Consider the following 26,109-nt stretch of genomic DNA (forward strand, 5'->3'; position numbering starts at 1 on the left):
GAAGGTGGCCTGAGGTGAAATGCAAGAGGGCAATTTGCTCACTTTTGAAACAATAAGGACTGATTTGTTCACTTTTAAACCGAAGTGTTGTGCTCAGTTGGTGAAACTGTGAAACCCCGCCTTATATTTTTTGCATTTTTGCCTAGAAAAATAAAAATACCTTACATTTATAGATGTCGGGGATAGGCAGATAGCGAGTGCCCCCGGCCCTTAATTGGCTCTGCCTCTGGGCGGACTGTGGCGGACTACACCTTTCCTTCCATTGCATAAGTACACGCCCAGTTGGCCAGTTGGCCAAGTACCAAAGGAACTGATAACTATATTGCAACACGACTTAAGAGTTAAGAGACAAGGAGGACCCCCCCCACCCCCCGCGGGGCTGTTATCGCAATATCTTAGCAATTGTAGAATTGCTCATTGAGAAAATGACACGGACTTGACCAGGTTGAGCACTCGAAGAGTTATTCTTCTTGCTTTGACACACAGCTCCAAAGCTTGTGCAGGTTCAAAATGTGGAACTAATTGGGTTCATACTTCACAAGCAGCCAAATTATGTTCGGCAGGCTAATAACAGTATACCATAATTTAAAAAATAAAATGAGGAACTAAATGTTCCATTTTATTATCATCCAAGAAATTCTCGTGGTCGAGTACAACTACAATCAGATCTGAAAAATGACTGCCAACAGTATTTAACAACGAAATTCAATACATTTTCCATCCGTAATCAGATTATTCGATTGAGAAGATGAACAAAGTGAGCTACTCACAAAATATACAGATAGCACCTTCCAGGCTATGTTCACATCGGCTTCTGCACAGCAGCTGCACAGTTGAAAAGTGTAAACCTAGCAAAAACATGGATATTTCTTTCATTCATCTGCTTTGAATGTAAGATGAGGGTGATGGTATGCTCAACAGGATAAATCTCGAGTTCAATTCATGGGACGCGTGCCAGTACTATCTGCAATGCCGCCTTTATTCCTTCCTGGTCAAGTGATGATGTCAACTGTATTTCCTGAACCTGAAGTTCAAACCAGGATTAAGTAAGAGAGAGGGAGAGAAAGAACATTTGAGAGAGAGAGAGAGAGAGAGCGTACCTGTCTTCCAGCTCGTGCTAGGAGAATGAACTGTTTGCCAATGGGTGGTGCCTGTGGTAATGCAAGAAGATAATTGTTTTTTTTGAAATGGGTAATCATAAAACCATTAAAGCACTAGAATGTGTACTGTTGAATATGAACGAACGCCTTACGTTTGAAAGCCAAAGCTGCAAATCTTGCGACACTACACGTTTCTCGAATCCTTGTCGAGTGATTCTTACATCAAAAATGCTGGAGCAGAAAATTAAAACAAAGCCAAAGTAAATATATACAGCACTTGCATAAAGGTTAAAAACTCCCAGACATTGCTATTTATACTCTTAAGAATCTAGCAGTTTCCAATTACAGACATCAACCAAAAATCTTCTCCACCTCACAATAAAAATTTTAATTGAAAATTAATGGAGTTCACTAAAGCTATGTGTTCGCGCGGTTTTTGGTCTTACGCTATTCAATGGACTTTTGCGGGCATGCCAGAGTATTTGTATAAAACACTCAAAATTATGAATTGAACACCAGCCTATCCCTTTTTCCGATGGCTGACTTCAGGCGAATGTGTGGGAGAGAGAATAATAAGAACTTCCAGCAAGGTTCTTTTTCTACCTTGTTTGCAAGGACTTTTTATCAAAGTGTTAAAAGAAATAAAAATGCAATGACTAAAGAAATCTAAATGAACATACTGAATTTAAATTGACTTTAAAAAAAGACGGCTAAATGGAAATTGACTGAAAAGTAAACGGTTGAATTTGAAATGGATGACAAGAATTTAATCAATTGCCAGTGAAAATAAATGACAAGAATTTAATCAATTGTCATTAGATTGAACTTAAGAAAACAAACATTTTGAATTAAAATGTGCATAATTAAAACTGGTAGAATAGAAGTTGCATGGAAAGAAATGAAGTAAAACAAAATGCAGTGACAAAAATTTAATCAATCGCCAGTAAATGAATGACAAAAATTTAATCAATTCCCATTTAATTGAAAACATTTTGAATTGAAATAGCATAATTAAAACTGACAAAATGGAAATTGCATGGAAAGTAAAGGAATGAAATAAACTGGCCAAATTAACATGACGCGAATCTGATCAAAGATTGGCCATTGAATCCGTTTGCACGAAAGAAGTGACTGATAATGTAAATAGCATAATTAAAACATTGCAAAAATAGAAGTAAGTTACTGGAACTTAGTTTCTTTGAATGAAATTTGCAATTTGGACAAAAGAAATAAAAAAAATTGATAAATGACGTAGAGTCAATTGAATAAGAAATTCATGTTTTGTGGGTGGAGATGGACAAATTGGAATGAATTACAATACTTCTATTTATAGAAGTTTTAATCAACTTATCTTCTTAACTTTTTGCTAGAAAATCTCTCCTTCCTTGATTCTCTCTCTCTTCAAAATCAAACTGGGTCAAAAACCCATGAGTACTCTGCTTCCTTGTACGCTTTAGTCAACTTCAATTGCTATATTTCAACAACTTCTTTTTATAAACTTGGCAGCCGTGTTCTATCCCAAGTGGCCCATCCTTTAGCGCCATGTCAAGGCCACTTGTCACAATTAGATTTGTTCCTTCATGCTACCAACCTTCTATACATGTCTTCAGAGCTTTCCTTCTTTCATCCAACTAAACTTCCTATTTTATAGGAATTTAGTTATTGAGTTTCATCCAACTCTAGCCTTTTCCTTTTCTGTTAACAGCCCATTTTGAAAAAAGTCAAATGTGAGTTGCTATATTTCAGCAACTACCATATCCATTAGGTGCTGAAATATATCTTCCTATATTTGTTCCTAATATTTTCAAACTGGCCGATCTCCTTGACTCCATATTAGAAATACCTGTTCGCTCCTTATTGGTCCACGTCATCGCTGAGATGGCTGCCAAGTTTTGGTGCCAACACTATGTTACCTAGACACTTCAAAATGTAAAAAACACTCGGTGTCGGACATGACACATGGGTTCCGATATTTAGAAATATGCATATGACACCCTTGCTATAAGAAGGAACATATATACAATTCACTAGCAGTTTCTCATGGCATTATCTCAGTAAGTCTCTATCTCACTCTACATAAATTGTCTCTCTTATTTCTCTCTCTCCTTTCTTCTTCTATCAACCCTGATCACAAACCTAGTACACTTTGCATACAAAATTTGTTCTTTGTTTTAAGTCTTGAGATGTTCTTAGCGAGTTCAAAAAATTTTCCTTTGTTCTCATAGAGTATTGTAATGAATTTTTTTAAGGGTAAATAGAAAATAACATTGCCTTGATATTGATTTAACTTCTAAATGCTCATCCAATTATATATATAAAAGTTACTAAATTAGGAAATCAAAGCGCACACGCCCACATGCAACAAAAACAACGAAGTTTAGAGGAATAGGAAATCAAAGCACAAAATATGAAGGTGAACATATTATGGAAAGCTATTGTAGAAAACAAAGAATTGAAAACAAAAACTAAAAAATAAAAAATCAATGTACAAATAGTCTTATCTTTCTCTGACTAAAAGCTTAAAGAAATTCACACAAGTCAAGTATATGCAGACCATACCCATCTTCCTGTTGTAGCTCTTCAAGTATTGTTCCAAGCCCTGGAAGAGGTTCAATATCATAACTATTGCTTGTGCTCAAAGAATCAGAAGCAACTGAACCATCCTGTGAAGTGCAATAATAATAAATAATTGAAACGTGACAAATATAGAAGAAATGTCTGATTTAAACAAGCAAAGTATAGATAATACTATTAAACACCCTTTCCCACCTGAGGAATGACTTTGTCTAAAGTTTCTAAGAGTGGATCTTCCTCCAGTTGTTTGATGGACAATGTAATCCTCGACTTCTCCCTGCAATAAATTTAGTTAAGGCTTAAATCATTGAGTACTGAGAAAGATATTTGTATTCATCATGTAAAGAACATGCATTAATCAACAGGGAAAATGCAAAATGATATCAAAATTTCACCAATACAGCCATTCAGACTTCCTCCAACACATGATGGCTTATAAGTTATAACATGTCACATGAACACTTTTAAATGTTAAAAATACCTGTGTCGGACACAAGACACTTAAGTATTGGTATAAGATATACACCACATACACCTTAGCAAACATATCACATAAGTTAAGTTTATAATATAAATGTACAAAAAAAAACTCTTAACTATATTTCAGTTTTCATTATTACTTCAAAATGATTAAGTGCCAATGTTAAGCACTCGATGTTATACAAAAACATCTTTTCCCATTAATATATAAAGAAGAAATGAAGAATATTAAAAACATGAATATTTTAGACATGTCCCCTGTCCTTGGGTTTGACATTTGATATTTCTAATGCTTAGACACATCAATCCCAAACAACTGTATCCTGGTCCATTGACATATAACATAGCTCATAAGTCATAACATGGTTTTTAGTTAAAGCAAGAGTGCAAATCCCCTATCATGATGGAAACAAAAATAATTTTAGTAAAAAATGTATAATAAATCTCTCCCAATAATATTCACCCGTCAGTTCCACCACCCCGCTCCCAACCCAAAATTACCCTTTTTAATTCCACAAATTAGAAAAGTAAAATAAAATAAATCAAAAAAATAGAACCAACATGGGATTCGGTGAGTAGAAGACCAATCCTAGATTTTTTTAACCTCTTAAAGAATCAGTAGTTTGTTGTCATCTGGAGTTTGGAGATATTTCCTAACAAGTTCTGCTCAACATAGGACCAGTACTCGATATATCCAAACATAATGGGGAGCTCAATCCCCCTCATCAGCAACTTGCTTGAGCACCATGCAAAAAGTTAACCTCCACGAACTCTATCCATCTAGAATTAGTGCAGAATGAGATATCACCATCACATGTTGGAAGGGGTTAATGTTGACTGAGCTTACCAGGGGAAACAAATTCCACCACAACCATATTCTACAACAGCTGAACAAACGAATCATAATTGTTGGATGGGAGGGTGGAACCATAGAAGAGGTTGACGATGTTCTCAAGAGGCTTCTTGATTCATCAGAAGAAGGAAAGTAAAATGAGGAAGAAAAAGATGTGAGCTTGTTACATGGACTTCGACACGTGTACTGTGTGCTAATGTATTTCTAACAGTTGAAATTTCATGAATCACTAAACGTTATGATAAGGGAGCTTGGTCCACAAGTTGCATTTGGTTGCACAGACATATCCAGTATTTAATATTTCATATGCTATATAATAGTGTAATATACGATTTCAACAAAGGGGTGATAGAATGTGTATTATTTCCAAAAGAGCAGAGGAAGTGATGGCTGTAGCCTATAGACAATTTCCAAAAATCTAGCAGTGATTGATAGTCATTATGGTTGTGGAGTTGTGATATTTTTGTAGGTGATGGCTATGCTGGTGCAGTCATGATGGATTGTGTTGTTAAGTAAGAGTCAGAATTAAAGAGAGAAAAGTTAAGAAGCACGGACACGGATACGACACGATAAAGACACGGCGACACGGCAAATCCAAAAAAATTAGGACACGGACACGGCGGGGACACAGCGAATAGTCTATACATATATATATATATATATATATATATATATATATATATAATATGTGTGATGTAGTACTTTAAAAATTATTGAGTGTTACTATTTTTCATCAACCTCACAATGAAAAAAAAACACAAATCATAACTCATAACTAATAAACTATAAAAGAACAATGTTGCATAGGTATAAAACCAAATAAAAAAACAAAACATTAGAATAATAACTAGTATCATTTAATCATCATTGCAACTTTACTCCAAATACAAAAGCATAGACAGAAAGGACTATTAACATTCATGGCTGTTTAACATTCAGGACTTTACTGTAGCACTTAACATTCACAAAAACCTAAAGGCTAGTCCCCAAAAAAGATACATAAACAAGTCGGTATACTATCATCTATTCCCATCCATCATTTGACCTAGGACTTTTACCATTTACAATACCAAAGGGGTAGTACAAAACAAAAAACAGAACATATCAGCATTAAAAAAAAAAAAAATTCCAGACACGTGTGTCCGCGGAGTGTCCGTGCCGTGTCCGAGCCGTGTCCAGCCATGTCCGTGCCGTGTCTGAAAATAAAATAAAAAATAAAAAGATTCCAAACACATTTTTTGGTGTGTCGAACACTGATTCTTCGCCCATTTTGGCGCGTCCGTGCTTCCTAGGAGAAAAGGAAGAGGAAGAAAGCGAGGACGAAGAAGAAGAAAGCAAGGACAGTGTCATGGTAGTGTTTATGGGGGATGGTGGTTGTGGAGTTGGTTGGTTGGTGAAGGGTGGAAAAGCAACCATGATGTAATAATTGTCATCATCTTTCATCCATTAAGTTGCTTGCCACTAATAAGGGTAAAACATGAAATTATTTTTGGCGACATCAGTAAAATCTGTTGTCTTCACAGTAGGGGGGTCTGTAATTTTGCAAACAAGAGGGAATCTCCCATATTTATAAAGTAATTTAGCACTTTTGTAACCTTTTACTTGTAGTTATTTGGTGGTCTCCAAGAGAAGCTCTTAAAAATACAAAGACAATAAATAAACAAATAAAATAAGAAGAGAGAAGAATAAAACCAACTAAATATGAAGTCACAAGAATGAGAGGCTTTCCAAACAAAGATAGGAAAATAAAGTTGAGAGAGAGAGAGATTCGTACATAAACAAAAACTACATAGTACCACATCGACAATGCTAAAGATTAATAATGCACAAGGGTGGATAAAATGGTGACCTTCCTCCAGTTTTACAGGCTCAGCGATTATAGATACAAGATTTATGCACCATAATTAGGACTCTGCATTGACTAAATAAATATATCTATAGACAATGAATATCAGTACTCCAGTTTTGTCTGGAGGCCTATTTAGTTTAAATTGCAATGAGCTTGTGTTCAAAATAATAACATAATCAGGCAGTAATAGAATTTTGCATGATTGAATTTAAGTAATGGTCCTGATGGGCTTTACTGTGTGGAGCAGAATAAAGATTAACAGAAACTATATGAAGCAGGAGAGTAGCAAAATCACCTATCTATCTTAGTAATTTTGACCTTCACTTCATCACCCTTGTTTAGGATGTCTCTTACGTCTTGTACTAAATCCCAGGATACCTCAGAGACATGTACAAGTCCAGTGAGATGATAACAACCTGCATCAACATGCCACTAATAATTTTTGCATGATGCAAAAAGTGCATCCAGAGTAGCAACAACACTCAAAGATAGAAAGTACCATCTGAAAAACGTAAATGAACAAAGGCACCATAATCCTCAACAGAACCCACCCTTGCTTCAAAAATATCCCCAACATTAACTTGTTGAGAAAACTTGGACCAAAGGGCTTCCTTTTCAGAGAATATCAATTTCCTTTTCTCCTCATTTGCGTGGATTACCTAAGAATAAAAGAAAATAAAGAAGTTTTCCTCAGAGTCTATGATTCTGAGGTGTTCAACAAAATAATAACAACTACCACTACTACTACGCTGATGATTGTCTAGGAAGGAAAAAAATAGAAGTGATTTATTTTTATGCAAATGTGAATAAAATCATATCAAAGAGACCTGACATGTCCACATAGTTAACAAAAGAATGTGTATAGATGTACTTGTAATTATCAAAGGAACTTGTCTTTATAACTATCTAGGTAGCACGGATACGAACATGGGACACAGGTACGACATGATAAGGATATGGCGATACGTAAATCTCTAAGAAACAGGACATGGATACGTCAAAAAATAATAATATACTACATCATAATACATATAGAAACAATAATTTTTGGTCATTTTATCCATATAATCACAAATGACAAATAAAATTTGTCATTTTATCCATATAATCTTTTTTGATAAATCATTTTATCCATATAATCATGAATGAAATCACTAATTTTGAGCTTAGAGCTAGCTGTTTGTTATTTTTGTTTTCTTAAATTTTATTTTTTATTTTTCTAATTAACACATAATATATTTTAAATTGCATTGAATCCCATTCTTCTAAAGAAATAAATAAATACAACCACACCACGGTGTCCTTGTAATGTCCACGTCATGTTCCAATCATGTCCAACCAGAAATAAAATATTCAAATTTCATAGGCAATGTACTGACCTCCTGATTGGCATGTATAATACCAGACCTCACAGTTTAAATAACCTTAAGATTCTCAAAGAAGCAACTGAAACATAAAATTCGAAAAACTTGTTTCCTCTGGACTCCATCTTTAGATAGCAGGTGCAAAAAGCATGCCAAAGAAATTTCCAATTTGATGGTCCAGATGTTAAGAGGCTTATCCTTCTCTACATTTTCATCCTTTCAATGAACATTATGAACCATAATTATGCCATCATAAAGGAAACACATCAAACTTACTGAAGTCATGTTTTCATCAAACTCATTCCCTTAGATCTCAGCATACTTTTTTCCCATTTATACCCTTGTATTTATCTGCTTGTAAAAAAATCAATTAAACTTTTCCAGATGTGGTGTACAAAATTCATAACTATTATGTCAGGAGCCTTGTGCAGATGAATGCCAAAAAAGAGAGGTTTCACCCTTTATGCATCCATTTCTGTGACAATAATGATTACTCACCCAGCATCGCTTGCTGGAAGTTTAAACAGTTAAAAGCGCTAAACGGGGAGACATGATACATATATATTCATGGAAATTGAAACTCAGATAATCAACATAAATGAAGACTAAATTGGATGATAGAAACTTTTAAGTAACATATGTAAACAAAGAAATTTAGTACCTTTACAGATATAATGGTACCAATAAGAGCTTTTGCTATCTCTTGGATGGTTTTTTGTGGCTCTACATGAAATGGCATCATATAAAAATGACAAATCGTTAGCAATGACAAGCATACACCACTGCATTAGGAGTACTGTAAATTTGCAATGGAAACTTGAAAGGTAATATAACTAAATACTAATGGTATGGACACCAATATAAAAAATACTAATGTTATGGACACCAATATAAACAAATTGACAGTAAATGAGCAGAAAAGTTTATAATGATCTGACAGAATTAAAATTAAGAGCTGTAATTAAGGCAAATCAGTAACCTATTTTCCCGTTTCAAGATTTAGGCGCCGGAAAATTAATAAAGAAGCTTTATGAAGGAGAGAGAGATGCAAGTGTTATTTAGAATATGTAAAGAAGGATCATCATAGCATTTTGAATAACGGCCATTACATAATGGGAACAGTCAGTTTCATTCCCATTACAGCCTGTTGTTTGGTGAGATACAGTGCCATCACAGCCTTGTCAGGGCATGATTTTTGAAACCCATATTTTTCAACTGTTCTCATTTTTATTCCTCTAACAGTTGGAAAACACTCCATCTTTCCAGTTTATACTTTATACTCACAGGATCCAGCTTTCAAAGCTTATAAAAAAGATGCGAGCCTCTATTTAGAACAAAATGCTTCTCTTACTTTGAACAATATGTAATTTTACCTTTTTTTCAATTATTTTCTGATTTTAACTTCAATTTGGTTTATATATATATATATATATATATATATATATATATATATATATATATATTTCATTGTACAATTATTAATTTATTAATACAGTAACCGAAAACATTTAATTGTATAATGTATCAGTCATTTAGTTTATCTTTTTTCTTTTCTTTTCTTTTGTTTTCCCTAGTTATTAGAAGTTAGTGGGTGCGAAGGAGTCATTTAGTTTATCAGAATAGCAATTAACTAAATGAATATTATTAAGTTACTAATTGCAGTTAGTACTTAGTAAATACTCATTTATTAATAGAATAAACTACAGTCTATATACTGAACTTCTAGTTACTAGAAGCTTCTGAATTAGTAAAAATTGTAATGATAGTTTAATACAAATAATAAACAAAGTAACAACAACTAATAAGTAATAAATTAATAATTACTGAGGGAAAGGACCATTATCCAAGACTTCCATACATCAAATTATGCTGTCCATTTAGGCCTCGAGATGGTGAATAGGTCTTGAAAATTAAATAACAAGTTTTATTAAATTTCAACTATCAAAATTAACTGGAATTCAACTATCAATCAATCAGAATGTAAAAATCATCCACACAGAGACACCGGTAAACATAAAATAAAAATAAGAAAGCAAAAACCACCACTGAGGTTTTGTCAAATTACACACAAATGTAGCGTTCAAGGCTTGTTACATTTACCTCCCCTGAGAGGTTAGTTGATTGACTCATATCAAATGTGAGTGTGAAAAGTCAGTTGTGCCCCTTATACTTTAATACTTGTATAATGAAGGAATCTGTGATGGGAAATAACTTTTTCGTTCAACATTTATAAAAAACATCCCATTCGGTTTCTCTCTCTTCCCTCTTCCCCTCTCTTGCGTTTCTCCATGGCTATGTGAATATATAAATATAGATATATGGATGTGTGGATTCTACAAATAGAGATGTATGAATTCTCAGATTTGTACATATACATATAGGCATATATATCTATCTGCAAACCTCGTATGAAATCATGAGTGAGTTGAAGGTTAGGGTTCTGATAAGCACTCAGGTGCCCAAACCAGACAACCTAGTACGTTGAGTGGCACGGGCTGGGTGATGAAACAAACAATGATGGTGACGAAGATGACGATGGTGGCGATTTGATTCTAAAGTGGAGTTTGAACATTAGTATAGTTTGGGAGGAGGACGTGGTTGACAGCTAGAGAACATTTGAAAGTCACCACACTGTTCCGGTTGTCTACAACATCCACTCCTCACAAATCTGCTGCTTCTCTAGTGATTTCTCGCCCATGTCTGCTCTTGTTTGTCCTACTGAATAAGAAATGTTTGAATGATCAACTCCTTCCAGAATATTCAATCACACATGGAAGGTCTTTGTGTTAGGAAAGACAGTCTTATTGTGAACACTAATAGAAGTAAAGATAATAGAGAAAAAGAGAGAAAAAAAAGTTGAGGGGTCTCAAATCGAAAGCTCTGATACCAAATGTTAGGGTTCTAGACCCTAAAGGGATTAGTTGATCGGAGATCAGCCACCAATAATCCTTTGAATTGGGGATTAGCCACCAAAGTTCTTAATTTTTATTCAATTCAATACTCTAATTCTATTACAATAGCATTCTTATAGAGATGAATTAAGAAAATAAATAAGGAAATAACATAGTACCTAAAATAATTAAATACTAATTAGAAAAGAAGAATAAATAAGGAAATAACATAATATCTAAAATAATTAAATACTAATTAGAAAATAAGACCGTCTAATTGGTATTAGTTTCCTAACACTTTGTGAACCCTAATTGAATATGCGAGGAATCTCTCTCGTTCTTGAACTTTCTCTCTATGCACTCATGTCTTCTTACCCTAGGCTGGCCAAAACCCCATATTTATAGCCAATATAGGAGTCTAATACGTTTTAGGTAGTTGAAACCTACTAAACCTGTATTTTAAGAGAGTTTCCAAAAAAGCTAAGTTTGATCGGTTGAGCTTTTGATTGAAGCCTATCTGAGCCTTCCTGAGCCTATTCAATTGATCAACACATCAATTGACATGTATTAGATTTGGATTCTAATTTTCTACAAACAATTGGATCGATCGATCAAGTGATCAACGCATTCTGGAAATGGTTCAATCAATTGGCCAAGCAATCAACATGCACTGTTTTCCAGCTCCTATTCAAATTTGAAAAACATTTCAACTTTAAGTTTTGAAAAGCCAATGTTCAAAAACTTTTTACAAAATATTTTACTAGTATAAGCTCAACCAAAATCAAAATAGGTTAAACAAACGTCATACAAAAGTCAAATTACCTGCAACCTACATGTTTGATTGAGTATGACTTCATCTTTAAAATTTTGTCTGTCATATCTTCAATAGATGTCCACAATCGACTAAAGGCACTTTGACACGAGAGGTGCAGCTTGGGTGGACCAACCCGAACCCAATCCGCCCCCACCCGATTTTTCATAGGTTTGGACAGCCAGTTTTATAATTCAAGTTCGGTTTGGGTTGGAAAATCTCAACCCGAACTCAGTTGGGCTTGGGTTGAGGTGCCAGCAATCCAAGCCCAACCCAAAACTGAATTCTAATTTTTATTATTATTAAAGATATATATATATTATTTTATATATATACATATATATATATATATATCTCTTCAATTATTTCAATTGTGAAAATGTTTAAGGTTGTTCACCTTTTAGTCTTTACATTAATTATGCAAGTGGTAGATTATGTGCATTCCAAGCACATAAAAGAATGAGTAATTTACATATTTTAAAACGTTAGTCTGGTACAAGATGTTTATACAACTTCTAACCCGAAATCTCAGTTTGAGTTGCAAGTCCGAATACAACCTGAACTAAAAAATTTAAGGATGGGTTGGACTGGAGTTGTTTAGCTCGGGTTAGGGTTGAGCATTTCATATGTTGGGTTGAGCAAGTTGCCTTTAACCCACCTGAGTTGCACCCTATTTGATATAGTATAACTCTTTTTTGAAGAGAAATATGCTTACACGTAACTCAATATCCTAACACCTAGAACACTTTCTATTGTGTTGAAGTGATTATAAATCAATTAAGAACGTTCTGAGTGAGTTTTTTTAAAGTTTAGAAACATTTTTAGATTTGGAAACACGTGTTTTACCAACTCTAGACGTCCTTTGGATCGATACAAAGCAAGTTAAGATCAATCGAAGCAACTTCAGCAATGTTCAGCTGGTAGTTCAACTGATGGCACTGTAAGTTGGAAAGCTTATCAAGTCCAATTTCTAGAAATATAAAGCTTATCACATGAATTCAAATTGATAGCTGCATTGACCGAAATCCTAGGCTCCGATGTAGAGGTGTGCAAGGTCTGTAATCTAGATCTAGAGGGGGAGACTAGGTCTTGTTTAGTCGGATTAGGGTTTTAAATTTCTTTTTGAATCCAAGATAAATAGTAAAATATTTTTTTTTATAATAAATAACTAAACAAGACTGGAAGGTCTGTGATTATGTTAATGTGAGTTGGGACTTCTTGATGTCTATTGGAGGATGGGCTTTTGGCACGGATGGAGGAGATGGATTCACCATTGCATCTCAATGGTTCATTTCTCTGTTATGGTGAATGGCTCCCCAACCGGGTTCTTCTCTAGTTCCCGAGGCTTGCAGCAGGGAGATCCACTCTCTCCTTTTCTGTTCATCATTGTCACGGAGGCTTTCAGTAGATTGATGAGGAGGGCAGAAGATTTGGGCCTTATTAGAGGCATTTCGGTGGGTAGAGACCCCAATTAGTTAGTGGTTCTCATTTGTTTTTTTATGGATGACACCATTGTAGCTGAGATTCTTGATATGTGTTTTGATATGCTTCCAAGCAGAGTCGGGCTTGAAAATCAACATTGGGAAAAGTGAGTTGGTTCAAGTTGGGGTGGTTGAGGACATTCATGGCCTTGCTGATATTCGTGGATTCGGGATTGGCTCTTTCTCAACCTCGTACTTGGGACTGACTTTGAGAGCTTGATCGAAAAGGCTTCCATTTGGGACCTAGTGGTAGAGCGCTTTGAGAGGAGGCTTGCCAGTTGGAAGAAGTAATATATTTCGGAAGGGGGCGTCTAACTCTTATGAAGTGTACCCTTTCGAATCTTCCAATATACTTCATGTCACTTATTTTCGATGCCTACATCAGTTCTCCAGAGACTAGAGAAGATCCAGAGGGAGTTTTTGTGGAGTGACCACTTGGTGAATTGGGAGAAGGTGTGTACCCCCATTCAGAAGGGGGGTTTGGGGATTTGGAGGTTGGAGTTGTTCAATACAGCTTTGTTGGGCAAATGGCTTTAGAGATTTGGGGGAGAGAGATCCAGATTGTGGCAGAAGGTCATTGCATGCCGGAGTGGGGAGTGTGTTGGAGGGTGGTTGTCTAGGGAGGTGCGTTCTCCCTTGGGTGTGGGGGTTTGGAAGCTTATCCGGAAGGGTTGGGATGAGCTCTCCAAATGCATTTGGTTCAAAGTCTAGAGTGGGAGACACGTCAGATTTTGGGAGGACCTTTGGTGCGGGGGCATTGATATGGCTAGCAGGTTCCCTTGGCTCTTCAGGATAGCTTCGAACAGACATGATTCGGTCATTGACTGTTATTGTCTTGATAGCTGAAGGGTGACTTGGGATGTGCAGTTTCGGAGGGAGTTCCATGATTGGGACCTTGCGGAGGTAGCAGAGTTTTTAGCATTGCCATACATTCAGGTGGTGGAGGGGGAGGGGATGGATGAGTTGGTTTGGATGACTTTCTGAGAAAGGTGAGAGCCTCTTGGAGATCCCGGGTCCCACATTCCCTTGGAAGTCCATATGGAAGTCGAAAGCCCCCCTAAAGGTGGCATTTTTTGCTTGGTTGGCTGAGCTAGGATGGATCCTCACTTTAGGCAATCTTATAAGGAGGAGACAGATTGTGGTGCAGTGGTGCTGCATGTGCAAGAAAGCGGAAGAAACAGTGGATCACCTCCTCCTTCATTGTCCAGTGGCGAGGAATGTTTAATCCATGCTTGGGCACATTTGGTATGTTTTGGGTTTGGCCTGAATTCATGATGGATATGATCGAGGCTTGGACTTGGAGGTCTACTCCCCTTTCTTTATGGTGGGGCTTGTGGTGCGAGAGGAATATGAGATTCTTTGATGGAAAGAGACTCCCATTTGGTATCTAAAATACAATATATTGCGTTTCCCTTTTTTTTTTAATTTTTTTTTTTTTGGTTGTTGTCGTGGGGAGGGGAGTAAATGGGCAGAATTGTAAACCTCTGGCGCACCTTATGGATTTTGTTGATAGCTTGAAATTATAGTTGGCCGTTTTTGGCTTTTTGTGTACTCTCTTCGGGAGCTCTCCCCTCTTCAGTGCCTTTAATGAAATATTACTTTTTTTTTTTCTTTTTTTTTTTTAAACTAAATATTAGAATCTATTCAATCCATCATTCCAATCTTCCATGCAATAATCAAATAAAGCAGTAAAAGCAAGAACAATGGACAAAATTTTTTACGTGGAAAACCCAAGCGGGAAAAACCATGGGGCCTAGTCCAAGCAAATCGAATCCACTATGAGAAAGAGATTTACAAAAGGTTAAACTTCTCAAACCCTAGAACCCCTAGTTATCTCTTGGAACAGATCAATCCACCAAACTTCTCATTCAGATCTTCAGGCACATGATCCGCTCATTTCTCTACCCACGAATCTGCTTCTCCAACCTGTAATTCAGTCAGCCAACTAGACATCTAACCCAATCTCTGAATGAATGATTGGTTTCGTTGGTGTTGAACTAGCTTGTAACAGGTTCGTAGCGATTGTTGTCAACACACTTGGATAACACTCACCAACTAATGCAGATGATGAATGCTAAAGGGAAATATGCTCTCACGAAAATTCTCTTTTTATATTCTTAATGCTTGTGGGTTTTGACCTTGGACGGTGTATTTATGAGCAAAGTAGTAGTGCAGAGAAAGTAGGATTTTGATATTTTATTTTGAAAAGGAAACTTGAATTCCATCTTCAACCATGACACTAACTTACTTTTGAAATTTCTAACTACTATAGAAATCAAAACAAAAGTACAAACTCTAGTTTTGATCAATGAAATTGCTGATGCAAGTCCTATTAACCTTACAATCTTCTCCCCCTATGGCAATTTCTAGAACTTTAATCGTTAATATAAACTATAAAACAGACATAAAACTATACCCAATGCATTATATCAAAGTTTATCATAAACCAAACGTAAAGATAAATGAATAAAATATAATTTATCCTTTGCTACCCCTTGATTTTTGCCTAATCAAATAAAATAGATAATCAGACACTTTGTATGTTATTTACTGATGATATTGATTCAATTAATGAAACCAGAGAAGGAGTAAGTGCTATATCACTCTAGAACTAGAGGGTCATGAGGTATAATAAAGTGGACTTTTTTGTTATTTAGGCTCAATTATTCATAACAAAAGAGAAATTGGAGATCACATTAATCATAGAAGCAAGGTAAGATGGGTTAAGTGGAGGAGAGCATCTCGTATTTTATGTGACCCGCATATTCTGCTTAGATTGACGGAGTTATATAAAACAACTATTAGACCAGATGTTCTCATGGACAAAATGTTGGGCAGCTAATAAGTAACATATGCAAAAATTATGTGTGGCGGAAACATGAATGTAGAGATGGATGTGTGGTAAGACAAGAAAGGATAAAATTAGAAATGCACATCCATATTATGATTGAAGTAGCACCGATTGAAAATAAAATGAGAGAAAATCAATTAAGATGGTCTTGACATGGGCAAGGAAGACCACTAAGTGCACCAATTAGAAAGAGTGACTTGGTCCACATTGAGAGAAATGTTAGGGGATGGGGATGACTAGAATTAAGTGAGTAGAGTTAGTAAAGAATAATATAGAGCTGACCCCTAGTAATTGGGGAACAACTTTGTTGAGTTAAGTGAGTATACATATGTAGTTTAGAGAAAATCAGCACTTTAAGTTTCTGTTTGTTCACCTAAAAGATTCAACTAACAAATGATCCGAAGAAAAGGATTACAATTACCCGGTGAATACAGTACAAAGGCTGCAATTATATTCACATCACTTTGTATGACAATCTCAGTAAAGCTACGCATTACAAATATTAGGAAAGTGGAAAAGAGCAAAATTTTAAATATATAGATTTTTCAGACATGTTTCACATATTTTTTGTTTTCCCCTCTTTAAATTGAAAACATGGATCAGTGTTTGATAACCCGTCCACACCAAGGTAGCTTATTAACAGAGAAAAAGAAACTTTGGCAAAAATTAAATTAATGATATAAGCTAGAAAGAAGTTAATTAGTACCTTTACATGAATGAGTTGGGCTCAACTGCGGGAAGGGAAGGAAACCCATAAGAGAATAAAACCGAACCAGCAAACCTCCACCATTAAAACCTTCAATCCTGCCTTCATAGATGAATCCCCTTTCCTTATAAGCCCTTGCTGCCTTCCAATCAGCAGATCTCTACCTCTTTGCAGAAACAAAATATCAGATGATGCAACTGTTTAAAGCATTATACTCGTGATTCAAGAAAAAACATAATGAAATCAGAAATATATATATATATATATATATAAAAGTAAAAATTTGTAGTGACGTGTAACAAGCTATTTAGGCTGCCCTTCCTTGAGAAATAATTGTACCAGTAAGTGAAATTGCATTATTGCAATATTAACTTATTAGAACCAACCTTTAGCTTGGATGGTATCTCCTCCACTTCCCAAAGAGGAGGTTGATGGTTCAAATCCGATCGGGACATAAAGTGGGTGTGGGTGTGAGCCTTACTTATATATATATATATAATTACAGATCTAAATTGATCTATGATGTTGGGTGACTGCATCAATATGTTGCATATTCTCTAACCCCTTCCTCCCTGCAATGTTGTATGAGCTATGGACAGTCAATGTAGCAAAGAAGGGGATAAAGTCAGCTACCAGTTTGGTCTAAGGTCGAGCGGCGGATCACCACAACCCCAAATAGCCTCTCTTTGTTGCACTACTTTTTCTGCATCCCTTCCCTACAAGACTTTTGGGGGGAACTAGTATTATGTAATCAAAATTGAAATTATAGCTAAATAATTGTAATAATATATATATATATTTTGCAGTAATAACTTTTCATTTACTGGAGATACATGTTATATATATAAATTTTCCCTTTTATCACTCTTGAAATTTCAACCCTTTTACCAAAGGACATCTAGCCCAATGGTATAACCTCCCCATCCTCAAAGAGATTAAGAGGGGTTCGAGACTGGATGTGGGCAAAAAAGTGTGTGTAAGTGTGTTTCTTGTCAATGTAAATAATAATAATAATAAATAAATAAATAAAATAAAAATCAACCCCTTTATTGAAATGTGACTCCTTGGAACTATGTGTTGCTTGTTGTTACCTATTAATTCTGATGAAAAGAGAAAATAAAAAATAAAAAATTCAGTGCCATTTGAAGAAGCAGGAGAAATTATAGTGGGCAACTCAAAAGGGCGTAACGGCTATCACTAGTGTCAACATAACACTCTTTCATTAATTGCAACCTTAAGAGAGTCTCATAAAAATGGGCTCTAGTAATCTATGTATATCACATTTTGACAAAAACTAAGAACCAACACATGGTAAAAAGAGCATCTAGATAGAATTAGCCAGTACAAGCTCAATAAGAACCAAATTTCAGTCCTATGCAGAACTTCTACCATTACCAAATCGGTCTCAGCAGTAGATGGAGTTAAGGCAAACACGGACCAATCCCCCAAACAGAGAATTAAGGTTTCAGAAGGGCAGTGGTATTTACATGATACCCATGACTTAGGGTCCTTGTAATAATTACTATGGCTCCCAAAACTCCATGTAATCAGTAATGCACCATGCCTAACTCCTTAAAATCTGATAATCTGCCTACTGCCAAATTTTCTTTGGCACCATACCTAACTTCTCATTTTTCTAATTTTTTGTTTTTCAGAAGAACATGTAAGGAAAGTAAGTCCACGCACAGACCCCCACTGAATTTTATTTTTTTTTAGTATTATACCCTGCTAAATTTTTCTTTTTCAATTATATACCTACAAAATTTCACCATTGCCCCCACTGAAATGATTAAAAAATTCACTATTGCCCCCACTCTTGTAATTTTCTAGGTCGTTAAAGGAACTAAATTCTTGAAAATTAGTATGCATTTGGGAGCACTGAATCCGCACTTTGAACTAGATTTTCTCCGATTTTAATTACAAGGGTGCTCCAAAAAAGATGCATAAATATTTGGTTCATCAATTGGGATTCCAAAATTTCATTCAAATTAGCTAAGAAACAGAATTGCAAATATCTGTTCTCCTACTTTTCTCAATTTTCATGCGAAAACCACACATGGTGAGCAAAAGTAGTAGCAGTACAAGAAAAATACACACCCGAGCTTCTTTGATGGCATCGTCTTCGACAACTTGGGTGGCAGTGGAAGAGGCCGCAGATTGCTCGACCATGCCTTCGGTTTTGGCGCTCTCGCCGGAGAGAGAGACTTTGGCAGTGGGAAATGAGGGTCTTTTGATGGAAGAACTGCGAAAAGAGTTGGGAAAATTGAAAGGAGGGTTTGTGAGAGCTGAGACTGAAGAATGATGGGATTGAGAATGATTATCGCCAGAGGTGAAGAGAAAGGCATGGCCTGAGACGGATCCTATGGCTGCTCTGAGAATAGGCATTGGGGGAAGAAGAAGAGGAATTGGTGAGAGATAGAACAGTTGGGTTGGTTTGTGAGTCACAATTTGAAATGGAAAGTTGTGGATTTGGTTAACAGAAGGAGTTGGGATTTCTGTGTATTTTGGATAAATCCATGTGTCATACCCATGCCCACATGTCCTTTTTGCTCATATTCCAAACGTATGGCCCTTTTCAAATTGGATCTTTGCTCATATTCCTGGGCGCAAATCTGCTGTATTTTTGCCTGCGTCCTCTGCAGTCCGCTTCCTTGAGGTGTTGGTTGGTTTGGCTAAGTCTTTTTTATTTCCTCTATCTCAAAAAAGATATCATGCTTTCTTTTTCTATCTGTCTTAAAATAATTGTTCACTTTCCTTTTTCAAATAATATATTTTACATCTTTTCATATATGTCCTTATAGTTTAAAATTTCAAACTTGAATATAACGATAAATTAGAAACTTTTTAAGGAGACAAGGCATGTCCCACATGTGCCCTTAAAAATTCCTACCCCCTAAAAGCGACATCTAAATTGAGACAAAGAGAATAGTTATAATATATGAGGTCGGGTCTATTATAACAATATAAATGGCCTTTTTTTCGTTATCTTTAATAGAGTAAACTTTTTATTGAAAAAATAAATAAATAAATAAGAAATAAAAATGGTTGAGTCATCGACACAATCCTAAACAAAACAAAAAGCGAAACTCATCAAACAAAACAAAAAGCCTTCTTGTGCCGTCCAAAGAACCCTTAACTCAAGGAGCGACAGAACCTTGAAATTGGAAACTTTAGGGAAGAAGAAAGTCCAATTTCGCAACAAGTGTTGTTCAAATCTTTGTTTGTTATATCAACTTCACCAACCCACAGACCCTAAATTCAAGTAAGGGTTTTGAACAGAGAGCAACAAAACCATAAAGCAAGATTTTAAGGAAAAATGTCCAATCTTGCAACAAGATTACTGGTGAGTCCCTTCTATCATTGTCTATGTTTAATTTCATTTAATCAAATTTAAGCTAAATCAAAATTTTGATGGATATCATAAGCATACAAAGGTGTGTTCGTATGTATATATACTCCTTATATATGTGTATGCTACGCTATATGCATCTATAATTGCTCTGTGACTATGACCATCAATGTATTTTGGTTTCTAACTACAACTACAACGGCCATTATGGTCCTTTTTTGTTTTTTGTGTTTTTTTTTTTTTTCAATATTTTGGGTGATCGATGATTACATTAAAAATCGAGCTAACATGGCACCATTTATGTACATGTCCAAATCTACTTTTTGTACATGCAGTGTTTGTGTTTTTTTATTTGTTGAGTCTTGATAGGTAATGCTTATTAAAATTTGGAATCACTTTACTCTTTTCACGTGATAATATATGATATTGTTTATTTTGTATACTATTAAGTATGAATAATGCAAGCTCTAATACGTCCACTTATATGGAGTCATGAACACATTATTTATGTTTTTTTTAGGTTAAATTTTTTTTTAAAAATATATAGCATTTAAAAAAATAGCACATGTTAATTTAAAGAGGATTTTGAATGGGATTATGAAGTATTTGGCTGTCAACAACCTTCACTTTTTAGGTGGTGATGTTACTCTCTTATAAATAGTGATGTTACTTTTAGACTCCTATGATGTTACTTAGAATTTGTGATCGAAAAGAGCTTACTAAAAGACCTGTATATTTCACTTTTTTGTGTAATTGCCATATCAAAACGCAGTCTCAAGGGCTGTTAAATGTAGAAGGACGTGGCCAAATGATGACCACTTAAAGCTTATTTTAGGGAGCGTGAATCCTCTGAAGTGAGATTCCTATGCGGTCCCCTGTAGTGAGTTTTAAGTGGTCATTTTTTTGCCACGTTGTTGTTCATTTAACAGACACTGAGACACCGTTTGGATGCAACAATTACAAAAAAGTGAAAACTATCTTCACCCTCAAAATAAGATATGCACATAATGTAGACTAATGTCACATATAAACGTAACTCATTTCAACATATCATATATGTTATTATTTGAAATTAAAGTAATTTAAAAACACTTTAACATGTTAATTTAAAGAATTTAAACCAAAATTAAAGTCACTTGGATTAACTTTAGACAACAAATAAAACACTTTATGTTTCCAAAAATAATGAAAAGAGTCATATTTTTTTTTTTTTGTTCCAAATATTAAAAAAAAAAAAAAAAAAAAAAAAAAAAAAAGGAACATACACTTAGGTATAAATTATTTTACATATCTTTGAAAAAAATTTGGCAAAGTTTAATATTAATTGTCACACTCACCAGCTTCACCATCAAAAGAAATTTTTTTGTAAAGTTTAATATTAATTGTCACACTCACCACCTTCACCATAAAAAAAAGGTATATACATAGAGGTGAAAAACTAATAGTCACACACAAATTTAACTCAATTCAACATATTATTTATATGTTTTTTAAGTTAAATTTTATCATAAAAAATAAAACATCCAAAAAAAATAGTCACATGTCAATTTAAAGAGGATTTTGAAGGGGATTATGAGGTATTTGGCTATCAACAACCTTTACTTTTTAAGTAGTGATGTTACCCTTTTACAAATGGTGATGTTACTTTTTAAACTGCTATAATGTTATTTATAAATGGTAGTAAAATGTTACTTATAAATGGTGGTGTAATTGCCAAACGCGGTTTTAAGAGTTGTTAAATGAAGAAGGACATGGCCAAATATAGACCACTTATGAGCTTACTACAGGGGACCGTATGGGAATCCACTTCAGAGGATTCGCGCCCTATTTCAGTGCATAGCAGGGCAACCTCACTTTAGAGGATTTGTGCCCCATCCTTCTGTGTTTAAGAGGGGAGCAAATCCTCTAAAGTGACTTTGTCCTACTATCCCATATTTGCGCTGCACGATTACTTGCCCTATATTTGGCCACGTCCTAATTTGTTTAAGTGCCATTGAGACCGCCTTTGGATACGGAAATTCCATAAAGTAGTTTACTCCCTCACCATCATCTTCACTCTCAAAACAAGGTATTCACATAGTACCGACTAAATAATGTCACACATAAATGTAACTCATTTCAACATATTATTTATGTTATTATTTGAAGTTAAATTTTACCATAAAAAATAGAGTATAATAAAAATCATTTTCATACGTTAATTTAAAGAGTTCCATCCCAAGATTAATGTCGCTAGGCTAACTTTAGAAAATATACAAAATACACCATGTTTAGCAAAATAATGAAAATAGTCATAGCTTTTTTTTTTTTATTCCCATATATCAAACAAATAATAAATTTAGTTATTCTCTAAAAGTGAATCATGGAATTCTTTTATAGTGTTCCTATTACTTTCGTACCAAATAAAATACTTGATGTTTAAAAAAATAATGAAAAGAACCATATCTTTTTCTTTTTCTTTTTTTTTTTTTTTTTCCAAATATTAAAAAAGCAATTACACAAAAGTGAAAATTGTTGGCAGCCAAATACCTCATAATCCCTTTCAAAATCCTCTTTAAATTAACATGTGACTGTGTTTTTTTGGATGCTTTTTTTATATGATAAAATTTAACTTTTAACTTCAAATAAAATATAAATAATATGATCTTTTAAGCTTGTAAATTTATTTAAAGTGTTATTATGATCTCTATTTTATAAGTGCAACTTCTCATTATGAACTCATAAACTAGGAACATCAAATGGGAAGGATTAAGCATGTGGCCAAGCGCGCTGAAAAAAAGAAAAAATAAATGCAACGAAAGCCAAAGGAGATGAACCAAAAAAAAAAAGACGTGGCCAAATGCGGTCTAAAAAGGCAGATTGATGTGCCCAAACGTTTTGGAAAAAGAATTGCTTTGGATAGTGAAAGTAATTCTGATGATGCTTCATACTCTCCTTCTCCTTCTGCCACTTCTCCGTCTCAATCATCAAGTAGTACCGATGAGATTGAAGGTGGAGCACATTTAAAGCTTAGAAAGGTTATTTGTGGATCGAGACAGAGTGAGAGTTTAAAAAATAATGTAGGAAGTTCAAAACTAAAGCGGAAGGGAGGAACTGCAAGCCATCGACCTTACTTCTTCAAATTTAGGTATATATTCAAAACCCTTATTATAAATTTCATGTATTCTGTTATTATTTTTAAATTTTTCTTTTCGTAATGATAAATTATGTTGTTGATATATGTTTTTTATTGAATTTATTGATTTTATTCATACAAAAATTGATTACAAAGAAATAGAATAAGAAAATATTGAAATAAAGCACAACCTACAAAGTTTTAGGACATATCCCAATACTTCAAAAATAAATAAGATAAGTTATTTAAAAAAGCACTTGCAAAATTGTTTGTGCTGGACTTATTTTATAGAGTGTGATGTTATCAACTAATGTTATGAAGATCCTTGCTACTGATTTTAACTTTTTTTTTTTACTAATTTTGATTTAAAATTTTTTTTTTTTTAAAGTGATGTATTGCACCAATGTTCTTGCCTTAGTAATATATATGTTGATGTATGGAAAGCAAGTGGGAATGTAAATAAACAATAAAGTTTAGAAAATTTGAAATGTATTAAATTTTGTAAATATTCATTATGTTTATAATTTTAGGAAATATTATCAAGATAAGTGCAAAGCAGAAAACTCTTCCAATGATTGGGGAAGAATTGATTATACACAAATTAGTAAAGATGCCGGAAAGTTTTGGAATAAAATGAGTGAAAGTGAAAAGCAACCTTTCAAGGATGAGTGGAAAAAGGAACAAGCGGAAAGGAAAAAAAAAAAAATGCACCAAAACTAGCCTCCAAATAGAAGGTATTATGTCATTTCCCCTTCCCTCCTATTATTGTTTAATTATTTGAGGCACGTTCCCTTGTTTATATTATTTTTGCTTTGTAATTTGTCATTTAATTGAACTTTTATCCGTAGAAAAATCAGAATCATTTGCACAGATGCTCGATCGATCAATTTGTCAAATGTGTATCCCAACTTGGTGCTAAGAAGATGAAGAAGCAAGGTCCATGATGGCTTGCAGTTCCTCCCTTCCGCTTCAGTTTTGAATTTCCTACATTGTTTTTCAAACTCTCATTGTGTCTCGATCCATAAATAACCTTTCTACACTATAAATGAGCTCCACCTTCAATCTCATTAGTACAACTTGATGATTAAGACGGAGAAGTAGCAGAAGGAGAGTATGAAGCATCATCAAAATTACTTTCACTATCCAACGCAATTATTTTTCCATCGCATTTGGACACATCAGTCTGCCTTTTTAAACCGCGTTTGCCCACATCATTTTTTTTTTGTTCAACTCCTTTGGCTTTTGCTGCATTTTTTTTCTTATTTTCAGCGCACTTGGTCACACGCTTAATCCTTCCCATTTGATGTTCCTAGTTTATGAGTTCATAATGAGAAGTTGCACTTATAATACATAGATCATAATAAGACTTTAAAGAATAATATGTTGAATTGAGATATATTTATGTGTGACATTATTTAGTCGGCACTATGTGAATACCTTGATTTGAAGGTGACAATGGTGACGAGAGAGTAAGCTACTTTATGTAATTGCCTTTCCAAACGCAATTTTAATGGCCATTAAACAAATAAGGATGTGGCCAAATATAGGCCAAGTAATCATAAGTATTACAGCAGGACAAGTCACTTCAGAGGACTTGCGCCCCCTCTTAAACACAAAAGGACGCGACATAAATCCTCTGAAGTGAGGTTGCCCTGCTGTCCCCTGAAGTAAGCTTTAAGTGATCACCATTTGCCAACACCCTTCTTCATTTAACAGCCCTTGAGACTGCGTTTGAATGTGAAAATTACACAAAAAAGTGAAATGTTACTCATATATTTTAGTAAGCTCTTTTCGACCACCATTTCTAAGTAACATTATAGGAGTCTAAAAAGTAACATCACCATTTATAACAAGGTAACATCACCACCTAAAAAGTGTAGGTTGTTGACAACCAAATACCTCATAATCCCCTTCAAAATTCTCTTTTAATTAACATGCGACTATTTTTTTGAATGCTATATTTTTTATAAAAAAAATTTAACTTCAAAAAAAGCATAAATAATATGTTCATGACTCCATGGAAGTCGACATATTAGAGCTTGCATTCTTCATACTTAATAGTGTACATATATACAGAGTATAGTGTACAAAATGAAACAGCATCATACAGAATCACATGAAAAGAGTAAAGTGATTCCAACTTTTAATAAGCATCACCTATCAAGACTCAACAAATAAAAATAGCACAAACACTGCATATATAGAAATGGTGCCATGTTAGCTTGATTTTTAATCGAATCATCGATCACCCAATATACTTGAAAATAAAACAAAAAAGGACCACAAAGAGCCATTGTAGTTGTAGTTAGAAACCAAAATATATTGATGCGTCATAGTCACATAGCAATTATTACCATTTTTCCACAACAAAAATAGATAGATGCATATAGCGTAGCGCACACATATATAAGGAGTATATATACATACGAACACACCTTTGTATGCTTATGATATATATCCATCAAAAATTTGATTTAGCTTCAATTTGATTAAATGAAATTAAATATAGACAATGCCAGAAGGGACTCACCTGTAATCTTGTTGCAAAATTGGACCCTTTTCCTTAAATTCTTGCTTTATGGTTTTGTTGTTCTCTGTTCGAAACCCTTGCTTGAATTTAGGGTTTGTGGGTTGGTGAAGTTGATATAGCAAACTAATATTTGAACAACATACACTGTAATCTTG

The 26,109-nt window shown here is 34.5% G+C and overlaps 1 protein-coding gene across 2 annotated transcripts; it reads right to left on the bottom strand.

Moving 5' to 3' along the window:
- Nucleotides 1-584: 584 nt before the first annotated feature.
- On the bottom strand, nucleotides 585-19,426 carry LOC132298219 (uncharacterized). Of its 2 annotated transcripts, none has more exons than XM_059794962.1 (10): nucleotides 19,058-19,426; nucleotides 16,961-17,120; nucleotides 8,882-8,943; nucleotides 7,356-7,515; nucleotides 7,152-7,272; nucleotides 3,870-3,951; nucleotides 3,660-3,763; nucleotides 1,253-1,331; nucleotides 1,101-1,151; nucleotides 585-1,024 (listed from the first exon to the last, which is right to left on the bottom strand). In XM_059794962.1, exons 1-10 carry the CDS (start codon nucleotides 19,343-19,345, stop codon nucleotides 941-943), a joined length of 1,191 nt encoding a protein of 396 aa, XP_059650945.1. In that variant the 5' UTR covers nucleotides 19,346-19,426; the 3' UTR covers nucleotides 585-940. The 2 variants fall into 2 exon arrangements, with proteins under 2 accessions (XP_059650945.1, XP_059650946.1); XM_059794963.1 differs by having other exon boundaries at nucleotides 16,961-17,126; nucleotides 19,058-19,191.
- Nucleotides 19,427-26,109: the final 6,683 nt, after the last annotated feature.

Source organism: Cornus florida, unplaced genomic scaffold, assembly GCF_030987335.1.
Source record: "Cornus florida cultivar Cherokee Brave unplaced genomic scaffold, ASM3098733v1 CherokeeBrave_3.0.0_Hap2_Chr01, whole genome shotgun sequence".
In the NCBI taxonomy this organism is placed as follows: domain Eukaryota; kingdom Viridiplantae; phylum Streptophyta; class Magnoliopsida; order Cornales; family Cornaceae; genus Cornus; species Cornus florida.